General features: G+C 37.6%; 1 protein-coding gene across 2 annotated transcripts in view; it reads right to left on the bottom strand.

Annotated features, from left to right (window-relative positions):
* The window catches only part of COL24A1 (collagen type XXIV alpha 1 chain), a 150,675-nt gene that overhangs the window by 58,038 nt on the left and 69,851 nt on the right, over positions 1 to 22,786 (bottom strand). For both annotated transcript variants that reach the window (XM_074596551.1, XM_074596552.1), the window contains exons 20-24: positions 21,591 to 21,644; positions 17,117 to 17,170; positions 15,697 to 15,741; positions 10,249 to 10,302; positions 9,141 to 9,185 (exon numbers count right to left, since the gene is read on the bottom strand). In XM_074596551.1, coding sequence (XP_074452652.1) covers positions 9,141 to 9,185; positions 10,249 to 10,302; positions 15,697 to 15,741; positions 17,117 to 17,170; positions 21,591 to 21,644 — 252 coding nt within the window. The remainder of the gene's footprint in view (positions 1 to 9,140; positions 9,186 to 10,248; positions 10,303 to 15,696; positions 15,742 to 17,116; positions 17,171 to 21,590; positions 21,645 to 22,786) is intronic.

Raw genomic sequence — 22,786 nt, 5'->3', positions numbered from 1 at the left:
CAATGTTATTTCATTTAGAGGTCAGTATTTTTGAACATTTTTATTCAACGTTCTTTTAATGATAAGTCATAAGTAAATTTTAAATATTATCTTGCCACATTAACATTTTTCTATGAACTTTTTTTGGTATTTCCAACTAATTTTCATTAAAATTTGTCCTCAATCTGTGCCAAATCACTTCACTCAGATTCAGCATTGAGCAATATCATAATCTCTGCCTGCTCATTAAGAGTCCCACTTAAACATTTCTTCAAAAGCCCATCAGCTTCATACTTCATGAAAGACTTTATACATTTTAGCACAGTACTCAAAAACCCCAAATGAGTCAACATTTAGGTTTGATTTTAAGAGATAAAAATCTACTTGAGGATCCTTTAAGATTCAAGCCAACTATCTATGTTAAAAAGACAACCAAGGGTGATGGACAGGAGAAGGAAGAAAAGTGGATGCTCTAACGACCAGCTAACCAGCTTCTACTATTTCATACCCAGTTCATAGGTAGAAAAATACTTCTACAACTCATAATATTATAAAAATTAAGTTCTAAGGAATAAATATTAACCTAAGCTCTGTTTTGCTAGCCAGACATAATAGCACTAAACCAATTATTTTTAAAATCAGTCCATCTGGACTCTGGTATCATAGGCACTAATATGGGATCTGTTCATGCATGCTTCTAACTGGTGTGACCCAGATTAGGCCTGGACAAAAATTAGGAATAAAGCACGATGCGGGGTTTACACTGGCTGCTATTTGGGCTTCCTAGCATCTGCAGTAGAACAAATGGTAGCTGATACATGAGAAAGAGGTATCATAGGCAGTTGATACCAGCTCTGGAATAATAAACCCTGTTTGTCATAGATTTCTGGGCGAAATTGTATCAGATCAGTGCTTTCATAGGATTCTATTTTTGATCTGATCAAAAATAGTATATTGCTGAACCACAAACAGACTTTTGAAACCAAAGACTTTCAATAGAGCCTTTGTGTAGAACATTTGCTTACTACAGCACCACTATCAGGTATGAACTGATTGGAGCAGCTGCTAACATCCTGCACTTAGAGATACGAATAACCTGAAGTTTTAAAGAAAGATTTGTCTCCAGACCACTGGGAAAGCTGAATAAAACTAGCCAAAAAAGAAACTGGAAAAATCGTTCTGAAAGTGTCACCGAATCACACTCTAGTTTCAACAAGGTCTTCTTCTAGGCCAACAGCCTGGTTTTTTAATGCCATGCAAGACCTGGGTACAAACTGACTGCATCATGGAAAAAATAAAGTTTTGGCTTTTATCACCTTCAAAAAAAATTTTTTTTAAATTTTTGAGGTGTTTAAAAAGGATTTTCATTTTTTGGGAATGGAACGGAATAGGATCAATTTTGGGAGATATATGTTCTTATAGAAAGGAGAATCTTTACTAATTTGGTTTATGTGGGTAATTTGGGTTATGTGAAAGACCAAATAAAGAATATAAAGTAAACTGATGCCAGTTTATTTACAATTTACTGCCAGTTCACCTATGTAATTAGTTACTTTTGAATCCCTTAGTGACTAATTCTACATTTGCCCTCTAATGGCACTTTAGGTTGAATTATCAAAATCAAAGAGTACACTAGAAAATGGCCCCATGTTAGACCTTGGCACTTGAAGAGCTCTTGGCTGACAGCTCTGCAAACTGCTGTGTGTATGCCACATAGCGATACTGGCTTTTGGTTGTGTGGTCCTTTTTTATTATTCAATCTGGTGGTTCCACCTCTAACCTTTAGAAACTATTTCCTACCTCATAACCACAGTACTAAAAATGTTATGAAGTGACCATAAGATCTGTAGCTGCTTTACCCAGGATTATGTTGGGAAGTATATTTGAAAGGCAGACCCTATTTTCTTCTTTTTGAGCCTGAGATTTGGCCATCTGTTTCACAAGCATTTTCTGTCTGTTGAGAAAGTTACTTGGTAATCAACCAGAGGTGATAATCTGAGTGAAAATCTACGCGTTTTTACTGCCACTGGAGTAGATGAATAAAAGCAGAGATGCACCGTACTTGTACCTCATAGCTGATGCTTCACTCAATTTTTGAAAGGACTCAAAACTTCAACTACCCAAATATTGGAAAGACAAAATGTACTGGAATTGTTGCTAATTTACAGCAGTTTTAGGAAATACATAAATGGGTTAAATTTTGCTTCCAGTAACACGAGTGTAAAGTAGGGCAAATCTGTTTGATAGCATTATGCAAAGAAACACTTGCATTTAAAGGAGGCTAGCTTACAAAGAGACAGCAGGATGTGCCCAAATGACAAAATCTTGGAAGCTAAACTGCAGATGCCATGTGCGGATACTATTTCTCTATATTTTTCTTCCCAAACCACCAGAGTACATGAAATACATCAGTTAAATTCAGACAGACAGTAAAAGAGACAAACAGTGAAATGACTGGATGTGTGCTGATACCTACACTATTACTGAATAAGTTTAACGCATGCCGGAAAAACTTATCCTTGATTATTGCCAAAATAGCCTTAAACATTTTTCACATATTTTAGTGCTGCAAAACCACTTGGGCATGCAAATAAGTGTGCATATAAAGCTATAGATTGGGTGGTGGGAAAACAATAGCCCACAAGCCAAATAACCACCACACAGATAGCATCTGACTCCCTGGAAAGGCTAAAACCCTCTCTTGGCCAGGGAAAGAGTTGAGGATGGCTACACTTTTTGGATGTTCTACTAGATCTGCAAGGGTTCCATTTGTATGTGAATCTTTTAAATGACCAAGAGAAAAAGGCAGCCTGAGGTCAGTACTATAGTGGTAGTCAGGACACGGTTCACTGGCTGGGAAGAATCCTGCATTTTACACAGTCTACTTGCCCTAAGCAGCTTGAAGATGAAATGAAGTGAATTGGGTGACACAAACTCTATCCAAATCTGAAGTATTTTCACTTTTCAAGTGACAATCAGAATAGTGTCATTTATAGAAGTTCTGGGTTTTGATTGTAAAGTTCACATTGGTAGCTTTTTGTAATGTGAGCAAAGGAAAAAAAAAAAAATTCTTCTGAAGGTAGATATTACACCAGAGAGTCATATCTTGGCTAAGCTGAATTGGGATAAAAGTTATTTACATTTATGTATCTAACTGGTGTTGTGTTTTTTTTCTTGGGTAACAAATCTCACATGGAACAGATTATCCTCTTTGGCGGTTCTCAATGGTACATGTACTGTTGACTTATTTAAGGTGTTAGTCCTAACTTGCAAAACCACGAAGGGTGTGGGGCTGTGGGTGTTCTGTGGGGCAGCATGGCAGCTGAAACTAGCTGATGAAGAGTACTACTAGCAAAATGTCCTTCAAGAAAAATGAGCAACAGCTCAAAAAAGCTAACCTTCAGATATCGTAACCCATTTCCCCACTCTTCCTGAGAGAAAGACCTAGCAGCGATGATACTGTATCAGTTCATCTAGGATAAAAAGAAGCAGCACAAGATAGACACAGAAGTATCATTATTACCATTCATGGTAAAATCTTCATAGAACTTACATTAATCTGTATCCAATAGGTTTCTGAAAGCAGCTGAACTAGTTCCTTCTTCTGAAGCTTTTGGCAATGCCCATGCATTTACCAGTCTTGGGAAAAAAAAAAAAGGTTTTCCTCAATTGACTTTACTCTTGGTCTATGGCTTACAATTCTCGTTTGCATATCCCCAAAGCCCAGGCTTTTCATAATAGTTCAAAGAACTCCTTCTATTGAGCATCCTGAAAACATCAGTTAAAGCCCATTTAATCTTTTCTTAAATCACAAAGAACTGCAATTCCATTCTCCATGAATTAAGCATCCCTGGTGCCTAATCCATCTAATTTTTATCTCTGCAGGAGATGTGGTAATTGCTTTATGGAAATTCTTCTCAAACACAACTCAACTCCTAGGCACATGGCCTGACTGCTGCGTTTTCTTGCCTTCCCACATACTCTCATTGGCTGACCATTTTCAGCCTGCTGTGGAGCTGCCATTGACAGCCTAAATATCACTTTTTTTTAATTTTATTTTTTCTTTGCTGGACAGTAACTTTCAATTCTTTTTAGCCTTTTTTTTTGGGGGGGGGTGGGGGGGTTGGGGCACAGAGGGAGAAGGAGGAACAATTCTCATTTCAGCTTGGTTTCTCTTCGCTGTTTCAAAAACTATTTGCAACTGGGCAAACTTGCTGACACGTAACTTTTCCGGGTCTTTGAAGATTATTTTTTCAGGATTTGTGTTCATGAACTCTGCTTATTTTAGTTTGTCCTTTTGATACCAGTTGTACATGCTGCAGCTGACAGTCTACCCTTGTACTCTCTCTCAATATGTGTATAATTGTGAGTGATTTCTAATCCAAAAGTGTATGGGCCAAGGGCTGAGTTTCTGTAATAGACCTGGCAAGGAGAAATTGGAATTAACTTGCACTTATTCAGTGTAGCCCCTTCTGGGTAAACACTAGCATTACCAAACAGTAACACAATCCTGACAAGCAACTGTTTTAAGTTGAGATGAGTTCAATTTTGTGCCATAAAAGTTGAGCAATGAACCATTTTCTTAAATCATCCCAACATTTTAACACAGACAGGTTATTTGTATGAGATGCTTGGAGCTGGTTTCAAATATTTGTTATCAATCACTGGGTAGCATCTGATCTAAGCATACCAAATCCTGTTGCACATGTCAGCAAAGAGAGATTTTCCTCCCCTAGATGTAAGGGCAATTTTCTCAGTAGCTGAAGTGGTTGTTTCCTTTGGCATGACTTTTGTCTCATCAGCAGTGTAAATTTTCTCTGCCTGCTGTCCCTTACTTCTCACTACCTTATCACCAATCCCTCTTCAATTGGACCTGATGGTCCTGCAGTTAACTGAGTATCTTGCAGCAAAGGAGAGCGGTGGGGTCCTACTGCAGCTTTGGGCTCTGCTGAGCCAAGCAACACCCCATTCCCCTTTAAACGCGGTGTATAACTGTAGCCAGAGAAACAGTTTTTACTGTAGGACTTGGTTAAGAAATAGTGTCTAAAGTTTGATCTTAGCCACATTCATGATCTAGTATTAAAGTGTCTGTCATTTTAAACTTACGAGCACTTCATATATTTAGTCTACTCAGCTTCCACACTGGACAAGCATCCAGAAATACTTCGGCAGAAATGTGGCCTGAAGAGTCAGCAGCTTAATGTGACCTCAGAAATGCTGGACAATATGGTTTCTATTGACAAAGCTGCATTTCAGCACCTATCCCACCTTACTAGACTGAATAACCAGGCATTATGGTCCAATCTCCTGGTGTTGAAACTTCCCTGCTTTTGCACAGTTGCCATCTGTACTTTTCTAAGCAGATATTAAGCAGTACTTGACCTGGAAAAGCCGCTACAGAAAAGCAGTAACTATTTTGGCACCTCAGGCAGCAGTGACAGATGTATTAGTCAAAGACAGAAGATAGATGATACCAGGAAAAGTAAGAAAATGGGAAGAAACAGAAGAAAAATATTGGTGCAACCCTTTGCTATCAATAGCAGACACGCACATGTGCTTCATGTCATAATTTGCTATGAATTCAACATTTACAGGATTTATTATTGCAAAATTGCTTCTTTTGACAGCTTGTTCAGGAAATGCACTAATTTTATTTTGGAGAACTGGAATACCATGATGGATTCTCCATTGCTAGAAAAATAGTATCACGTATTTCAACTGTGGACTTAAAAGTATGCATCATATTCTGTAATTTGAAAAACTCAGTCAACAAAGATCATGAATAAACAACAAACAACAGATAAGCCAAAAGAGGAGGGATGGTGCAGAAGGAAGAAACCATACACACAGAATTTTATTAGACATTTTTTTAGTATTAGACAATTTTTTAATAATTTCTTTTCCCCTTTGCCTTTTCTATTAAATAAATTGTACAGTAATTGCATATTGTTTAGTGCTACTTGTACAAATCCTCTTTGTATTTGGTGTCACCAAGCATCTGGTAACACAAACTTCACAAGGCATCAATAAGGACTGATGCCTTACTCCATACCTGCTTTTGGGCTCCGTTTCAAAGTCTGTCAGAGCAGCTAGTAGCATTTGTACTTTGCTCTTGTACTTTTGGCTTTTGTTTTTCAAATTTTTTTGTGTGTGTCTGTGGCGTGTTTAATTCCAGAGTTGTCCTGGAGTCATCGTGTATGCCACCAGAAACAATATTGAATGGAAGGGAGTGGATTTATCTGTGAGTTAAGAGGTTCATATTCTCTCTGCACACCAAGGAAAAGAAAAAGTGCTTGTTACAAACAGAAGCTGGTGAGAAGCTGGAAGTAAAAAGAGCATCCAAAGTGTACAGAAGTGAGTATTTTGCATCAGGACTCACATCTGGAAAACCATTTTCCACATATGAGAAAAACCATGCTCTTCCTTATAGTGCTTTCAATTTACTTAGAAAAAGGTTAACTGTTACAGATCACAGTGATGAATAAAGTGAAGGGAAGGGATTTTGAAAGGTCTTCCCATGAGTTCTGCTGAGTGTGTTTGAAAGGCTGTCTCCCGCTCTTGATGTTTTACCATTGGCTTAACCACAAGATAATAAATATTATCCCTCTAAAGATCATGTAATGGGCATTAGTCCTCTGCTGCCAGATAATGAAAAGGTAATATAAACCAATCAAGGGCATATGAAGCTCATTTCATTAAACTGCATGTACATAAAGCAGAAGACATTCTATAACCCTCAAGTAAAAATAAAGAGTATTTATCAATAACTTATAAACCACTTCAGTTCTCAGGTATCTCATGTCAAACCGTATCATATGAAAATTCTCCAAACAGTAAGTGTTGGAAGTGGTAATTAATTACAGGCCATAATTATCTTTCTTTATAACACTGTAACAGGGCTGCAACATATCCTCTTTTGGCACAAAGAATATTTTTGTTATTTTATTCTTGCAGACTGTCCCTGACTACTCCTAGGTAGTTAGTATCATTATTTTATTAATCATCACTACAACATATAATCATTGATTATATATTTGAGCTACTGAATATTATATTTGTATTAGAATGGAGCTCATTTAGCAGTGAATGATACTATGTTCATACAAAATATCCGAGCTGCAGAAAATGTGTGCACTGAATTCAAGTTTGCTGAGGCGCAAAACAAAGCCCATGACAAATACAGAAACTTAAGGTTAAGTAAATAGCTTCTGGGACTGTTTTATGCACTGTTATTAATGTAGTCGTTTAAGATTGAGCTTAGCTTTGTCTTTTATTGAGGATTTTGGTGCATGTGGCACTGTACAATAGAATAAATGCTATCAATTTTCCCTAACATGTTACAGGCTGAAAAACAGAATTCATATGTTGAAAAGAAAAAAAAAAAAAGGCAAGTCTAATGTTGGCAGAGAAATGTTGGTTGTATGGACAGATGAACAGGAGATTGTATTACTGTCCAGTACAGAGTCATTTCTGCATCTCTCCCTAAAAGCAACATAGTGTTAGGATGTCTCACCCATTCTCCTCTACCATGACATCCTCATTCTCCAGTACTCATCCACGTTTGCGCTAATCATTCAGCAATATGAAAGACCCCAGATTTTCCAAATAGGAAAGGAAAGGAAACTATTGCTATACAGCTCTGATTACAACCTAACAAAATGAAGATTTTGCTATGTATAAACTGCTGAACAAAGCTACGGATCAAACTGCTGTTAAGCATGCCCGCTACATTTAGAGATACGTTGGCTGAGTTTTAAGTGGATCTTATGGCATTATATGGCATTATCGGTTCCTTTTAACTGACTGAGAGTCCAGCTTCACAGTCCCCTTCCCTGGAGCACAGAGTCTTCAGAGTGCATAGAGGAGCTGAATTTGACTTACAAGGAGGTCAGAAAATTTCAGCAGTAACCAACCATTTGATGAGCTGTCTGGGGTACGTCTACTTGGTATTTTGCAGAAAATAGACAGCAGTCAGAGTGAGCTCCCCAAGTTGAGCAGAGTTTACATGAGTATTTCAGCACTGAGCCCGAACCAGTTTATGGCATCTCTCCTTGGTGTACCTTAACTCAAGAAACAAAACCAATTTATTCATGTTCTATGCAACATCTGGGTAACTCAAGCGTGGGTCAACAAGCTCACACCTGCTCACAATTCCCAGTCAAAAGTTAAAAATACAAAAGGGCAGGGGATTAAATTAAGCAGAGAATTGCAAGACAGTGTGTTTAAGTGATAATTATAAACTAAAAAAGCACCCACAATGGACGAACTGGGAAAGATGATGACTTTTAAAAAGAAGGATTGGAGACTGTGGATCACAAACCAAGTAACAACACACTTAGGGCAAAAATGGGCACACATATGCAAGAATATGGCTTGTAAGAAGTAATTTTTCCTTTCTCTCAGCAGTCTGAATAGTTTGAGCAGTAAGCTGGAGTCATAGATGTTTAGATGAATTAGAAACAGCCTACAGGAGAGTAAGAATGTGACTTAAATTATCTAGAAAACATGAAAGGCTAAGTAAATTGGGACTGTTTAGCCTGAAAAGAAAGAATAAAGGAGGCACACAATAACAGCCATCATTTGTAAAACGCTGTTTCCAGCAGAACAGAGTCAGGTTACACAATTGGAAGAACTTTTTAAAAATAAAAATACAGAAGACCTGGGCTGCCTGCAGGTCATGGAGCCTTAATTCTTGGAGCTTTTAAATTACTGGTTAGCCAAATACTTGTCAGGAGATAACTGATCCTGCCTAGGCAGCAGAGGATGGACTACGTGTCACCTCAAGGTCACCTTGAGCTCTGTGATTTTATGGAAGGTAGACAGACCGAGTCTGCAAAATACATCTCAGGCTAAACGTAGCCTCTCAAATGATTTAACTGGAAAAGGATCAGTTGTTCACTTGCTCGAACGTGCTTTGGAAGGTCTTCTACAACTACCTGTAATGTTCACTCAACCTATTAGGAAAAAAGCAGAATTAACTCTGGAAAATTCTTAAAATGGGGAATTTCTTTAAATAGTACAATTCTGAAAGACCACGAGCCAACATACTACAGCTTCAAAGAAAGGCAAACTTCATCAGAAAGTTACTGCAACAAATTACTCATCCATTCTCAAATAAACACAGAATTAAAAATAAATGCAGAAAGAGAATTCAAGCTTACTGCTTCACCAGTTTTTCCAAGGTTTCCTTGGTCTCCTTGTTCTCCCTGTTAAATGTAGAAAACAGATGATGTAGTTAATTAGAAAAGTAATTTCTTTCATGTGTATATATTAAAGTCCTCTGTTTTCCTAAAAGCCTCTTTATTTTCTAAATTACATCTGCCAATTAAAACTTTTAAACTTAAAATTATGCAACCAGCAAAAATTTAATTTTGTCAGTGGCAAATTTTGATTTTGTAAAAAGATGTCCTAATGTACTTAGGACTTGCCGGCAAAAATGAAAACTATGTATTAACGACTCACTAAATATTAAGTCAGCAAATACTATAAATTAATGATTTAGTTTTTATTTAAATCTTCCTTTCAGCAAATTACTTTCATTATTTCACAACTGCTTCAGAAGTAAATGTTACCTGTGCACACTATTGATAACTTTAATTTTATTATAAAATATTAGGAAAATTGACATTTGAATGACATTTTAACAAACTTCTCCCTCTTTCCCCAAAAGCTGGCATTAAGTATTAGATTAATTAATTCTGTTCTCCTTAATAGCACTACAAATCACGTTAAGTAACTCTGGAACATTTTGCTATGTATTTTACAATTGGAATTTGGATGTATATACTCTATTAATTATCTGGCTATGACTATAATCTCAGTGCCCTGATGAACAGTGATTTGGGTACTGTTTATTCAGATTGCAACTCTGCACTGAGAAATTTTGCTGCCATAAACTCCTCTTTCAAACTGCAGCACTTCATCTCATCCCTCCTCCCACCCCTGAAATCCTATCATTGCAGGAACTGCCCTGGGTCCTTTATTACCCCCAGGCCCAGCCACTCTCACATCCTCAAACACATAGATCTCATTTTAGCAGGTGGTGTCTTTGCTCACACATCCCTGTCTCCTACAGCTGCATCATTTCCTTCTTTTCCAAAATGGGATCTTGCAAGAAATCAGAATCACCAGTATGATACACATTTACATTATATGGAAGCATCTGTACTCATATCCTTTCACTGACATGCCACTGTATATAGCAGTGTATAATTGTACATAGTTGATACTCCAAACACATTTTATTTCATACATAAAACCATCACTTACCTTTAAACCTTCTGGTCCAGGATCACCTACATAACCTTTCTGTCCTGGCTTTCCCTAAAGTAATGATTAGAATAAAATATTGTAAATATTTTATTTTTAAAAGATAATTTCATCCCAATTTCTGTATTTATCAAAATACATGCACTCAAAAATGTACAGTTTAGTAATATTTAGTACCAACATTTGAAGCAAGTGTATTTATAAATTAATTTCTGAAAATACACTGTTGACTATTACAGCAAATAATAGCACAGCAAACAGAATCTGTATTAACTCTTACAGTAGTTAACACTGAGGAAAACCACTCACAATCCAAGAATCAAATACATCTCAATTTCACTTTAAAAAAAATATTAAAGAGACAAAGAAAAGGCAAGTTCATGTTCTCTCCTGGCTAATTCCAGCAGAACAGGGATTCACACTAACAGTATTTGATGTTTAGACTTCAAGGTCTGGTGTCATAACTGTCATTCTTCAACCAGACAAAAATCAGCTCAAATATCCTCTCCTCTTTGTTCATCGAATTGATTATTTTCAGCCTCATCTCTCTCCGCCAGCATTTTGCGGCCGATAGATATTGTTGCTGTGATAGTCTGTTAATATTGTTACCTGGAAGAAAGACAGCAACATCAATCAGGGCAGGAGGCCATGAAGCGACGAGATCTTTGAAGCATTTTATAAAATTAATCCCTCTGTTGTCGCTCACACAGATCCACAAAGGCATACAAACCAGAATGCTTTTCTCCTGAATTTTCAATTAGATGTTTATAACGTAATTATGCCTCAACTTTTAGAAGGTCATTTTCCCTTCAGGTATACTTTATTTCCTCTACAACATAAAACATGGCCTAAACCATTTGGTTATCTGAACGGCATAGCCCTGCCTAGACAAACTTTCCCCATCTGCTCTGAGGCAGAAACCAAAAGTAAAGGTCCAGTGGTCTGGATCTGGCTCTTGGGCAAGTTGCTAATGAGACCACTGAAGCCTGACAACTGGACAAAGAAAATTAATTTAACATTTTAATGATTCAGTATCAAAAAGATGGGATTTCTGCTAAAAGGAAATTATAGGTTTCAGCAGACTGAATAATTGCCACCACAGGCAATGAGAGCTCTCCTTTCCACATAGGCTGTCCTGAGACAAGTGCAACTAAAGCAACAGATAACAAACAGGTTTCCTCAAAAAAGATGGGATTTTTCCACTTGGCTCTTTTGCTCTGGCTGCTCTGTGCCTGTCTTTCTGAGCACAATGTGTGTGTTAGTTTCTGGGCATCTGAGAAATTCTCTATATGGCTTAAAATTATATTGTCTTAGTAGGTTCCACGACTTCTCATATTAATCCCTTTTTATCTCTTTCATTCTCTCTCTGCCTGGTTGGTGATTTAATTTTGCCCTACAAGTTCAAACAAATAACACTGCTTTAGGAACAGATTTCTGGGGGTTTTTTTGCCAATGGATTAAAACATGGCACAGCCAGGAATGCAGGGAGGAACGACCATGAAGTGAAGTTCTGAGAGACCCAGACAAAGGAATTCATGTCTTTCCACAAGGCTTAGCAAAGAACAGGTGATGGGTTTCTACAGATTACTACATGCTGTTTAATTACTGTGCTGCAAAGAACCTTAAGGTCTTTCTAGAGAGCAAGACTGTAACGTAAAAATGTTTTAAGCAAAATTCATTGAAAGAAAACTAGTGGCCACTATTAACTACCTTGATAATTTTAGTCCTATCAGAATTGAATTGGAGTTACAGATTGTAAAGGTTTCTTGGCTGTAGTACCCCAGCTGCGAAGGACACACAACAGATGCAAGTTGATCAGAAAATGGAACAAGTGGATTTCACTGGTAAAGCAATTTGAAACAGAGATTTGGCTTTAAAGAGAAATGAAATACAACTGTAAATTACACATGGAGGAAAAGCCACTGACAGAAGTTTAAATTAGGGATGGCTGCTTTTCTGCTTGCAAACCCCTGAGAAAACTACTCTTCCAGGGCAGGGTAATCCCAAAGGAAATGTCTGTTTCCTAAAATATTAGCTGAAAGTTCTGCCCTTCCCTTTCAGGAAACAGCAACCACCTGTGCTTCCTTTCCCCTCACAATGGGTTGGTACAGGTGTGTATATTTTAATATAAGTATCTCTCACTATCACTCTATTCCCATCCCTCCACAAGCTCCTCACAGGTGTTCAGCCCACAGGAAGACATATGCCACCTTCAGAAAATACTGCACTGGGGGAGTGAAAAGCTTCGAGAGCTCTTTCCTCCACCTTCAGGAGGAACTGGTCACTTTATGACTATATAAATACCAGCTTTTGTTTTACGCATGTATCTCAGAATGGAATCAATTCACAACAATTCCTTTTTACATTCTGGTTTAAAACAATCTCCCCCCTTTTAAAGGCATTTTCTGCTCCAGCAATGAAGATACAAAAACCAAGTATAACAAAATGCACCAATGCCTGCAGCGACTGAGCTGAGCCACACTGACAGTTACAGTGTTAATATTTGGACAGCCTTTGAGAAAGGGAGTTAAACATGAGGAAACTGAATAAACACAGTCACTTTAGTGTGGCATCTACTGTATTTTCACAGGACAAAATCAAATACTAAAAATAATAATATTTTTTTGTTGTTTAGAAGGATTAATTTAAGAGAATGTAAGTATTTGACTTTGAAATAGAACGTGTGGGAAGGTTTGGAAAGTAATGAATGAAAAATCAAATTGTATGATCAGATTCAGATCAAAAAAATCTTCCTAAATTCAAACAGAATGAGCTCCGTGGAACCTGAGATATACCCTGAGTAAGCGGGGAAGCATCCTCAGTTTTGGCTCCAGTTGTTTTAGACATATGGGAATTCTTTTCCAAGCTGAGACCTGAGAACCAGAGCGCAGGTTCACATTCACGTCCTGTTCCAGTAGAGGATGATCTATTTTGCTGGCAGCATTGGTCAGGTGAGTCCCAGGGGTTTTGGTCTCATGCATGTTTTTTAAAGCAAATGTTAGAAACAAGGGGCAGGGGGTGGGGAGGAGAAAAATGAGGTGAAAATTTATGTCTGCCTGCTTGGCGCATGCCACAACCTGAACTGGGGGATGAACACTTTCACCTGAAAACTACACAGTAGAGGAGATGAAGAATTCCAGAAGCACTAGAAACCTGTTCCATTACTGTCCAAGAGAAAACTGGAACAGTTTCATAAGAATAATCAAAGGTTTACAATATATCACTTACAAAGATACTTTATCTAGTTTAGACAAACCCTAAGAAAGTCAGGATAACGGTGGCTAGAAAGAAGACTAATCTATTAACCATGCCTACTGATAAGGTCTGCAGGACTGGAAGCAAGGTTGTAGTAAGAAAGACACAGGCAACACTTTCAAGATAGAATGGTTAGACATTAGAAAAACAATCTGTAAAACAGGCAAAGGACTGAAGCAGATTGCCAAGGAGAAGAATCCCCAACTCTGGAGGCTGCAAAAAACAAGTTAGAGACACATCAGTCAGTCAAAAGCATAGTGACAGCTGATGGTGCCTTGGGGCCACACATGGCCAGACCACTTCTTCAGGTCTCCTCTCAGAGAACTCCCCTGCCCCCATGGCTATTTGATTAGTACAATGACAATGCAGTTTTCATAGCATTTACTTTCAGATGTAGCATTTATTTTTTTTTAAACTCCTTTCACGGAAAATGGAAACAAAGCCTATGTAAATCAAATGAATGTGAAATTGCAATCAAGCAAGCGTAATTTAAAAGGACAAATGTGTTCAGCAGCTTACAGACTCAGTCCTGCTAAACTAGATCAGATTTAACAGCTTCATGATCTGGACTCTCTCTCTCTCTCTCCAATGTAATCACACAGCCTGTATTACAAGAGGGAGTGAAAAAGCAGGGACAAGCAGAGATGGGAGCTGTGCGAACAAGTTGGCCTGGAGCTGTGAAACAGCTGTATCCAACAGAAGCCGTAGAATCCAGGCAAGAGCAGATGGGCCCCGGGATAAGGGGAAAAAACAGGCAGGGCTCCCCATCAAGCAAAATTCCCATTTCCCCTACCTCTCATTTGAGGAAGGGATGTTAGCCAGCAAGCTACTAAAAATTCTCTGGAGACAGCAACACTGGGGCCCACCTCAGATACACACATTCCTCTCTCAACAGCTTGTTGTGAGAGAGAGAAACCAGGGAGCCATAAGACATGCCAATGGTGTGCACATTTCCCATTGAGAGAAATCAAAACCAAAATAATTTAGGTCAAACTGACCCAAAATAGATTAAAAATATTTCAGTTTGCTAGGTTACACGGAAATTTTTCCTCTTGGGTCACTTTGACTCCAGCCGATGGTGGCCTCTGCATGCCCAGTGACGCAGAGAATGTGAAGGTAGGTCTCTCATTGCCCATGAGTCACCCGCTGCAGCATCTTCTTTTCCGATTGCCACAGCACAACATTGGAGATGCTGTCCAGCCATGAAACCCTGCCCAATGAGGAGACTCAAAGTATGATGCAGCCAAAATAAAAATTTCCATGAGGCTCTTGGCAGAAGCTTAGGCAGATTAAACTGAATATTGAACTGAGTCACAAAGTGTTTTGAAATTCTGTTCGATGTTTTGCATGTTTTCCTCAGCTGAAAATAAAAGAGGGGGGTTTTGACTTTTGTTTTGTTTGTTTGGGTTTTTTTTAGCACCTAATCCATGTGGCAAATCAGCACTTTAACATTATTTCTAACAGAAAGCAAATTCCCAGCTTTGACTATCTAACAAATAGGAAAAATGACATAGGAATATATCAACTCTAGAATCGGGAAACAATGGGAAAGACTTTCCCAAGTTCATGCAAGAAATGGGAAGTCATCCAAAATGACCAAGCCAGTGATTACCACACATAAGCAAATCAAGTAAAGTCAGATCATATTGCATTCAGTAAACTTAGCAACACTCCAGTAGTCCCTAAGGCAGGCTCGTATTCATTTTTAGCTGAGAATTTTTCTAAAAATAAGCTCCAAGTCCACTAAAATACTCTTAGACACTACTATATTTTTATAACCAACAAAATTAGTTGTTAGTTTTAAATTTTTATCTTTTAAAACATCAGCACAAACAACATTGTGACATTGCAGCTTTACTGTTTTCAGTTACTGTTACCAGATCACTTTGAAAATGATTTCTTAAAGCATCAGTCCTTCATATTTCTCCCTGTGAGCCAAGTCTCACAGTAAGTTATTCCCCAATTTCAGTATTTTGATATATTTTGTGCACCATGGCTGCGTTTTCCTTTCAAATTCTTCATATGGAAAACCATTTCTCCTCCCAGCGCTGCTTTGAGCATGTGCTCAGGGAAGAGACATATTTATTCAGGAGATGCCATTTTAACACAGTCATCTTCTCACAGTAAATCTACCTTTTAATGCAGTAATTCTGCTGAAAAATAGTCTGCCCTAACAAAATTACTTATACTTACTCTTGGGCCGACTCCTCCAATGGGTCCAACTGGTCCTGCTTCTCCCTAAAAAGAAATCAGGACTTCAATAATCTTGATGCCAAGTCTAACTTTAAAAAAGAAAATCTGCAGATAACTTTGCATTTATTATATAATCTTAAATTTGCTTCATATGTGTTTGTATGAGTCCAAGTCTAATAGAAACACTATAAGAGAGAATGATTTGATTTCAGACAAATTCATTAGCCAGAAAGCCATGCCCTATGTAGCCACTAGATGCAGCCAGAAAGGCTGTGAAACTGTTGCTGTACCTACCATTATAGCAATATTTTCACAGTTTTGAGCACGAAGAGTCTCAGCAATGACCGGTCAACCTCTTTTTCTGCTCTGCAGTTACTCTCTTCTAGCAACATTTGACACTTCATGACTATAAAAGCAGTAGGAACATTCCTGCTTTTCTCTTCCATGTTGCTATGGCACAATCACTAAATTTGCCAAGCGATTTTGCCAGTGTTTATCCTTGTCTTTTCTCAAGGATGGAGGGAGGCTGGGGGTCAGGCTTGTCAGGTGTTTAAGTGAAGAAATGGGACACTGTGCCTGTGCTGTGCAGTGCACTGTGTTAACTATTCGGGGTTCACTCATTACACACTGATATTAAAGCACGGATTTGTAAGAATGCCGTGGCAGGATATCATGCTGTGATCATTTTATGGTTCATTGATCCTCCTCAATATGGAAATTTTCTCCAGGTTTTGGAGGAATTGGTACACAAACTTTTCAATTACAAGTGATAGGAAACAGAGGAATTAAGAAATCCTATCTGCAGCTTCCTGGCTTCTAACTAAACAGAACATTTTGCCAGTGCTAACTTTTACTAACTCAATATCTGTTACGGAAGCCCATAATTAAGCTACTTAGAAGTCTAGAGGTCTATCCCCAGAATCACCAATTAAAGTATTTCTAGTGGTAATTACTTTTAGCCTAAGAGACATGAGATTTTATTTTTATGATGATTAATTAAGAACACTCAATAAATTTATAAGACGAAAAGCTACCTTCCTCCCCCTTCAGTTAATAGGGGTCTGTTTACTTAAGTGTATCTAGGATACTCTCATTAAATTATCTGTGGTTTCTATCTCCATACCAACCCCCCTACAGGTCACACACCCCCATATCCTCATTTTAACTAAAAGAGCCACATCTGACTCTGGAAACACATTATCTGAGATTCCACTGAAATAGCTAAAATAAACCACATAATGGATGCACAGGCCCATAAGGCTGCTAAAACCTCTTGGCAACATCAGCCAAAATTCAAAAGAAACTTGAAAATCTGCATGACACCACCACAAACACCTAACCATTGTTGTCTAACCATCTTACCCCTCACAACTTTTTCTTTTAAACATAAAATCTTGACCGGATAATTTTTCCGTCTTACCTCAACTCCTTTGGGGCCTTGTGGCCCTGGAGGCCCTCGATCACCCAGAAGTCCCTAAACATCCAAACACACACAGTGAGAATTTATATCAGCTAACAATCACGTTGGTCTGCTTTCTCTCCTCTTATAAACCAGGACAGAAATGCAAAACTGAGGAAGCAGACCTCATTTCTTACCATTGTTCTTAGGATTTCCCTTAGGAAGCCAGGAGAAGATGCAGCAGAATTTTAATATCTGCTGGAAAACTGAATATCTTACAAACTTCTACTACGTAGAATTTTCTGAAGCTTTTTTCTTTTGTCTTTTTGAAAAGTACATAAGAAAATATTGGAGCTCAGAGAAGAACAATTTCTCTTTTTTGAAGACGTAAAGCACACCATCATATTAAATTAAAGCAGAACCAATGTTCTCTTTGATTAGTCTTTAGCATAACATGTAATGACAACATTGCAATGGAAATGAGCTACAAAGTGAATTTAAACTACTAGCTCGTCCAAAATGACTTGTGATTTTCAGCCCCTACTTTTCTTCAGGATTATAATCAGCTTCACAGAGATAAAGCACCTTCTACTCTGCCAACTCTGAGCTTTCATGACTGCTCACACCAACATTTTAAAAACTTTGCTAAAATGACTTCACAGCTAGCAGTGTGTCAAAAATCTCGGTCATCCCAATTACAATGGTAGTAATTGGGAAAAGCACTTGACCTGGCATAGGACAAAAAAAAATAAAAATCTGTGTAAACATATTATTAACGTTCTGGGAAAGCTAAGCTTAACAACATCAGATAAAGCAACGAGAACAGAGAAACTGCCCTTTAGGAGAGATATGATTAACTTCCGAAGAAAGAAATGGTGGGAAAGTTCCAAGTGTAAGCCTTATTAATTGCTTACTAATGAAGCTGAAGTCTAGACAGAAGGTGCAGGCACTGGTCCAGTAACAGTTTACTTAGCACACAAAGTAAAATGGAACAGAAAATGCAACAGGCCACCTCAAGGTACTGAGTTTCATCAAAGAGCCCATCAGTCTGGGGAAGGCTGGGGTGGACTGCTGTTTGAGATACCACCATAAAAGTGACAGGGGGGTTTCTAGTAGCACTACGTAAGTAATATTCTTGTATAGTTAGTCACAAACATTTTTCATTGACAGAACCATTGTTTTATTCTAATAGCAACGCACATTAGGAGATATGGTTTCAGTCCAATGTAATTGCACGGTGGAAATGTGAGCAACACTGCTACTGTACACACCCTTCCATGGCACTTAACTGGATCCGGAAAAAAGTCCCAGACTGTGAAATGAATATGAAGACATCTCCCTTTTGAGGTTTCAGGCAACAAACAGAAAATGAAGGTACTCATTAGACATGTACCAAAGTGTCTGGAAAAAACTGTGGGAGTCAGCAAATGGGGGTATCCTGTATTTCATATATATAACTTACCAGTTGACCATCCCTTCCAGAAGTGGTGAAACTCCTAACAGCCACTTCTATTAAATGTGTTATCCAAACAAACATAAATGACTAGAGGAAGTAAGTTCTCAACTACTTCCATGGTACAACACACACTGCTGAAAAAACTACAATTGTAGTCAGCATATTCTGACCATCTTTTCTTCTCCATTTTCTCAGTTGCAGAGCATAAATACTTGCAAGAATAACACAGGAAAGAAACTAAATTATTTCAGAACTTCTTAAAAACATTCTTATTTCCTTTTTTTAAGTGTGCCTTTTTTTTTTTTTTTAATAATAAGTGGTGGATCAAGATCAAACACCTTCTAAAATATTGTTTCCAAGCTGAGTAATGTGCTGTAGACCAAATTACGTAATGAATCCTTTGAACATTATTTTAGAGAGGTCGGATTTACTGATTACTGCACTAATTTAGGGAAAATTGACAATCCATGACTTCTACTGGTATTTAGAGATGGCTGATCACACTCAGATCTTAAACTTTCCACCAAGAGGCTGAATTTCTCCCATGCCAACTGCTAAAAAATAAAGCTTACCCTGCTCTCTTGGCTTTTAAAATGGGTATTCTGAGGAAGCATAAACAAAAACATAAGGAAAAGAGCAGGACAGTGGGAACAGTTTTCCAAAAATAAAAGCTGGAGGGAATTTTTTAAAACTGCAGTCAACACAAGACAGCTGGGAATCCCGAAAGCCAAACATTTCCAGTGTTATACAGCCTTTCTCCCTTGGTACTAGGAGCAGTGTAAGAATTTTTCCAGTTTGGTAATCTTCCTTCTCAAATGTAAGCCATGAATTATCCCTGATTAGAGCAGGCTGTCTGAGCCTTTCGTCTCTAAGACCAAATGTGCCGGAGAGCACTGAATTTTGTTCAGCTATGCAATTTCTTTATCAAAGGAACACAGAGTCTTAAACTTTGTAGGGTACCTTTTAGAACTTTTTTTCCTGTAATCTGTGAAAAGGCAATAGATCAGTAATGTATGTATTAAACATCAACCCAATTCTAACAAAAACATCTAACATTTTGGATATAATGTGGAATATTATGATCTCACTTAGCAAAGGAACTGGGCAGCAGGGATTACATCTCAGTTACATCATTCATGTATTATCTTGGAGGATTAAATCTGATCCACAGTTCAAGAACTGTTGTATTTCTCTTCTATTTCCCCTAGACCCTAGACACAGTCTTGCATCAAAAGGTTTTTTAGTGCTCTCGTAATTCAGAAACACAGGAGCAAGTTCCACTGCAATGGTCAGATAAAACTCATTCATATAAAGCTGCTAACATACAAATATACAAACAAGTTAGCAAAGTAATCAATCAGGACTAAAGAAGTCCACACCTGTCTCTGGAAATGTATTTTAACTTCTCCCCAATTGGCCGCATCAGATAACGAGTTCTCAGCCTTCCTAGTAAATTCATGTCTCAGCTATTCTGGGACAAGGCTTGTGACACAGTTGAAAGATAGGAGATGCATAAAAGATTAGCTATGGCTTTGGCAAATGGATTATTTGAGATGTTCTCAAGAAGGATTAACTTCGGCATGGCGAGATTGTTACAATATTCCAGGTACAAAAAAGACTATATCTTTTAACTATTTACTGCTCCCCGTCCTATGTTTTCTTGAGTAGTCTGCCAAGAATTTCACAACTCTGTTGATGGGAAATCTTGTAATTTCCATCTCTGTTTATTCATTGACAACTTGCGTATTTTGTCCTTGGACCAATGATATTGTTAGTCTTGCACAGTTCTTTTGCCTCACCCATTTCTGCCCTCTGGTTTACTTACAAAGCTCAAAAAGGCCCTTCATCTTGGTAAGATAAATAAACTGCATCTCAGAATACAGTCATTCAAGTATCCTTTTCTGTATCTAGTCACACTTGATTGAGCCCTTCTGGAATACAAATGCCCAGAACTGTGTGTACTACTTAGATAAAGTCTTCTCATGCCTTGTGCAGTGGCATTAACAAGACATCTTGCCTCATGCGTTCTAGAATTTCACTTAATTTATAACCGCCTTATTGTGCTTTTATTTCAGAGACATCTGGCCAGTGTCTTTGCTTCTTGCCAGGAGTGAAGCTCTAAGTTTGCAGTAGGATTTACTGTTTTAGGCCTTGCATGCATCAGTCTGAAGTAACAGAAGTGTTACGAATTAGTATAAAGATAATCTAAAGATGTTTCATATACAAATTTCATTTTGTCATACTTGTACCTATTTATCAGTGAAAATACAATGTAAAAATACTCCCAAGGCTGATGAGTGAGGAACTTAATCAGTACTTGCCTTTCAACAAGTAGTCAATCTTCAGATATTATTCAATCATCTTCCTCTGGGTTAATTTCTGACCCACCTGCACTTTTTGTACTAGTCTCTACCTATTCCATTTTAAACAAAATTTTCCCATACGTGCTTTTATCCAAAGCTCATTGAAAACACTATACATGTGAATTATTGCCTAAGCTTGGTCTAAAATATTAGTCTACTACAGAAGAGAAGCTAAATTAATCTGGCACAGCCCTTTTTTGGTTGATAAATTTTATCCATTGCTGTTATTATATCTATTATTTTATCCATTATTCGATCTGGTATGTGAATTTTACCCATTTTTTTCATATTGTTAGCTACTATTTCTTTCAAAATTTGTTTTTAAAAAATCTGTATTACTCAGGTGAGATTATAGAGATCTGCATGCATTTGGCATACATTTTCTTTAAATATAGGTGAAATATATGCTACTTTCTAGCTACATAGCATTTTCTCCAAATTTCCTTGCACTTAACTTGCCATTACATGCTTCCATCTAACACAGTAATTACCCTCATAACTGCATACACAGCATTAAATATTAGATTAATTTCCTCCTATAAATACCTGAGGCAAAGTATCTGTATTTTGACAGTAAGATTATCTTCGCATAATGCCAGTGTCCATCTCTAAGAGCTTCTCCTCAGAGATTTTTACTGTTTATTGTTATTATGAATAGGTTTCCATATAGTCTTACCTTAGGACCTTCAGGGCCATTTAATCCAGGTACACCAATATCTCCTGGAAAACCCTAAAGAAATCATACATACAAATGATTTGTAGAGTAGGAATCTTTCCAATGTGCTTGCTTTGATTCTGTTCATTCATTTAACAAACCTGAATCACAGAAACAAGAAATAAATTTGTTCTACCATCCCCAAAATGTCAAAATCCATTAAGTTTCCTTGAAATGACTTGGATAAGTGACAGATTTTAGGCAGCTTTTATTAAACTCAATTTAGCAGATGTCAGTATGGATTTCATTTCTCTTAGCATAAGACTTTTTATCCACTAAGCAATGTTTGAAATTAAACCATTGGATTGGTCTTCATGTACAAAAAAAACCCCCACAAAGCAGCCACAACCAGGTCCTGTACTCCTGAATTCAACTATTTTTTAAAAAAGTTTAGAGAGCAGCTGAAGCCCATTAATCCTTGGCTGCACTTTAAGGACGAGATCACTGCAAGATTAAGAAAAGGGTAGAAAGCCTTTTGCCTCCAAATCAGCAGGTGCTAATCCAGGTCTGGTTGGCAGTAACTGAAGGTCACCAGCATGTAGCATTGTTCAGAATAAGCCTTTGTGAAATAGTGTGTGGTATATGTCCAGATGTTGGTAAAGAAAAAATGGATATGCAAAAGAAATGAATCAACTAAAATTATCACCCCAAACCATCTGGCCAGTAGGCACTGAGCGGGACACCATGAGGATGGTTCTATGTCAGAGGAATCCAGTGCTACAACTATATTGCTTTATAAGGAATGAATGTATTTAAAGGAAACAAAAATGATGCAGCTAATCCTTATGCAATACACTAGTGAGTTAAATTTCATAAACACCCAGTGAAGAAACATAATCTTTATATTTGTAGAATAAAGTAAAGCATTGGTAATCAGTTTTTTAGTTAACACAGGGCTCACTCAGCCACCTGCCAAGACAGTATTTGATTTTATTTTTATAAACTTTAAAATTTCATTAAATCTTGCCTATCTGAAAATAGAAAGACTGCCACTGAAAAGTTCTTCCTCTAGTAAACTATTTATTACTACATCTCTGCACATCCATTGCCTAACACTAAGAAAAACAAGTTTCCTTCTTCCTTAACAGAAAATCATTGCAGATTAAAAATTATAAATATCAATCTTTGCATGCACACTTTTCTAATAATGGAAATGA

This window comes from Larus michahellis, chromosome 8, assembly GCF_964199755.1.
Source record: "Larus michahellis chromosome 8, bLarMic1.1, whole genome shotgun sequence".
Lineage (NCBI taxonomy): Eukaryota > Metazoa > Chordata > Aves > Charadriiformes > Laridae > Larus > Larus michahellis.
This window is presented reverse-complemented; position numbering and strand designations above follow the sequence as displayed.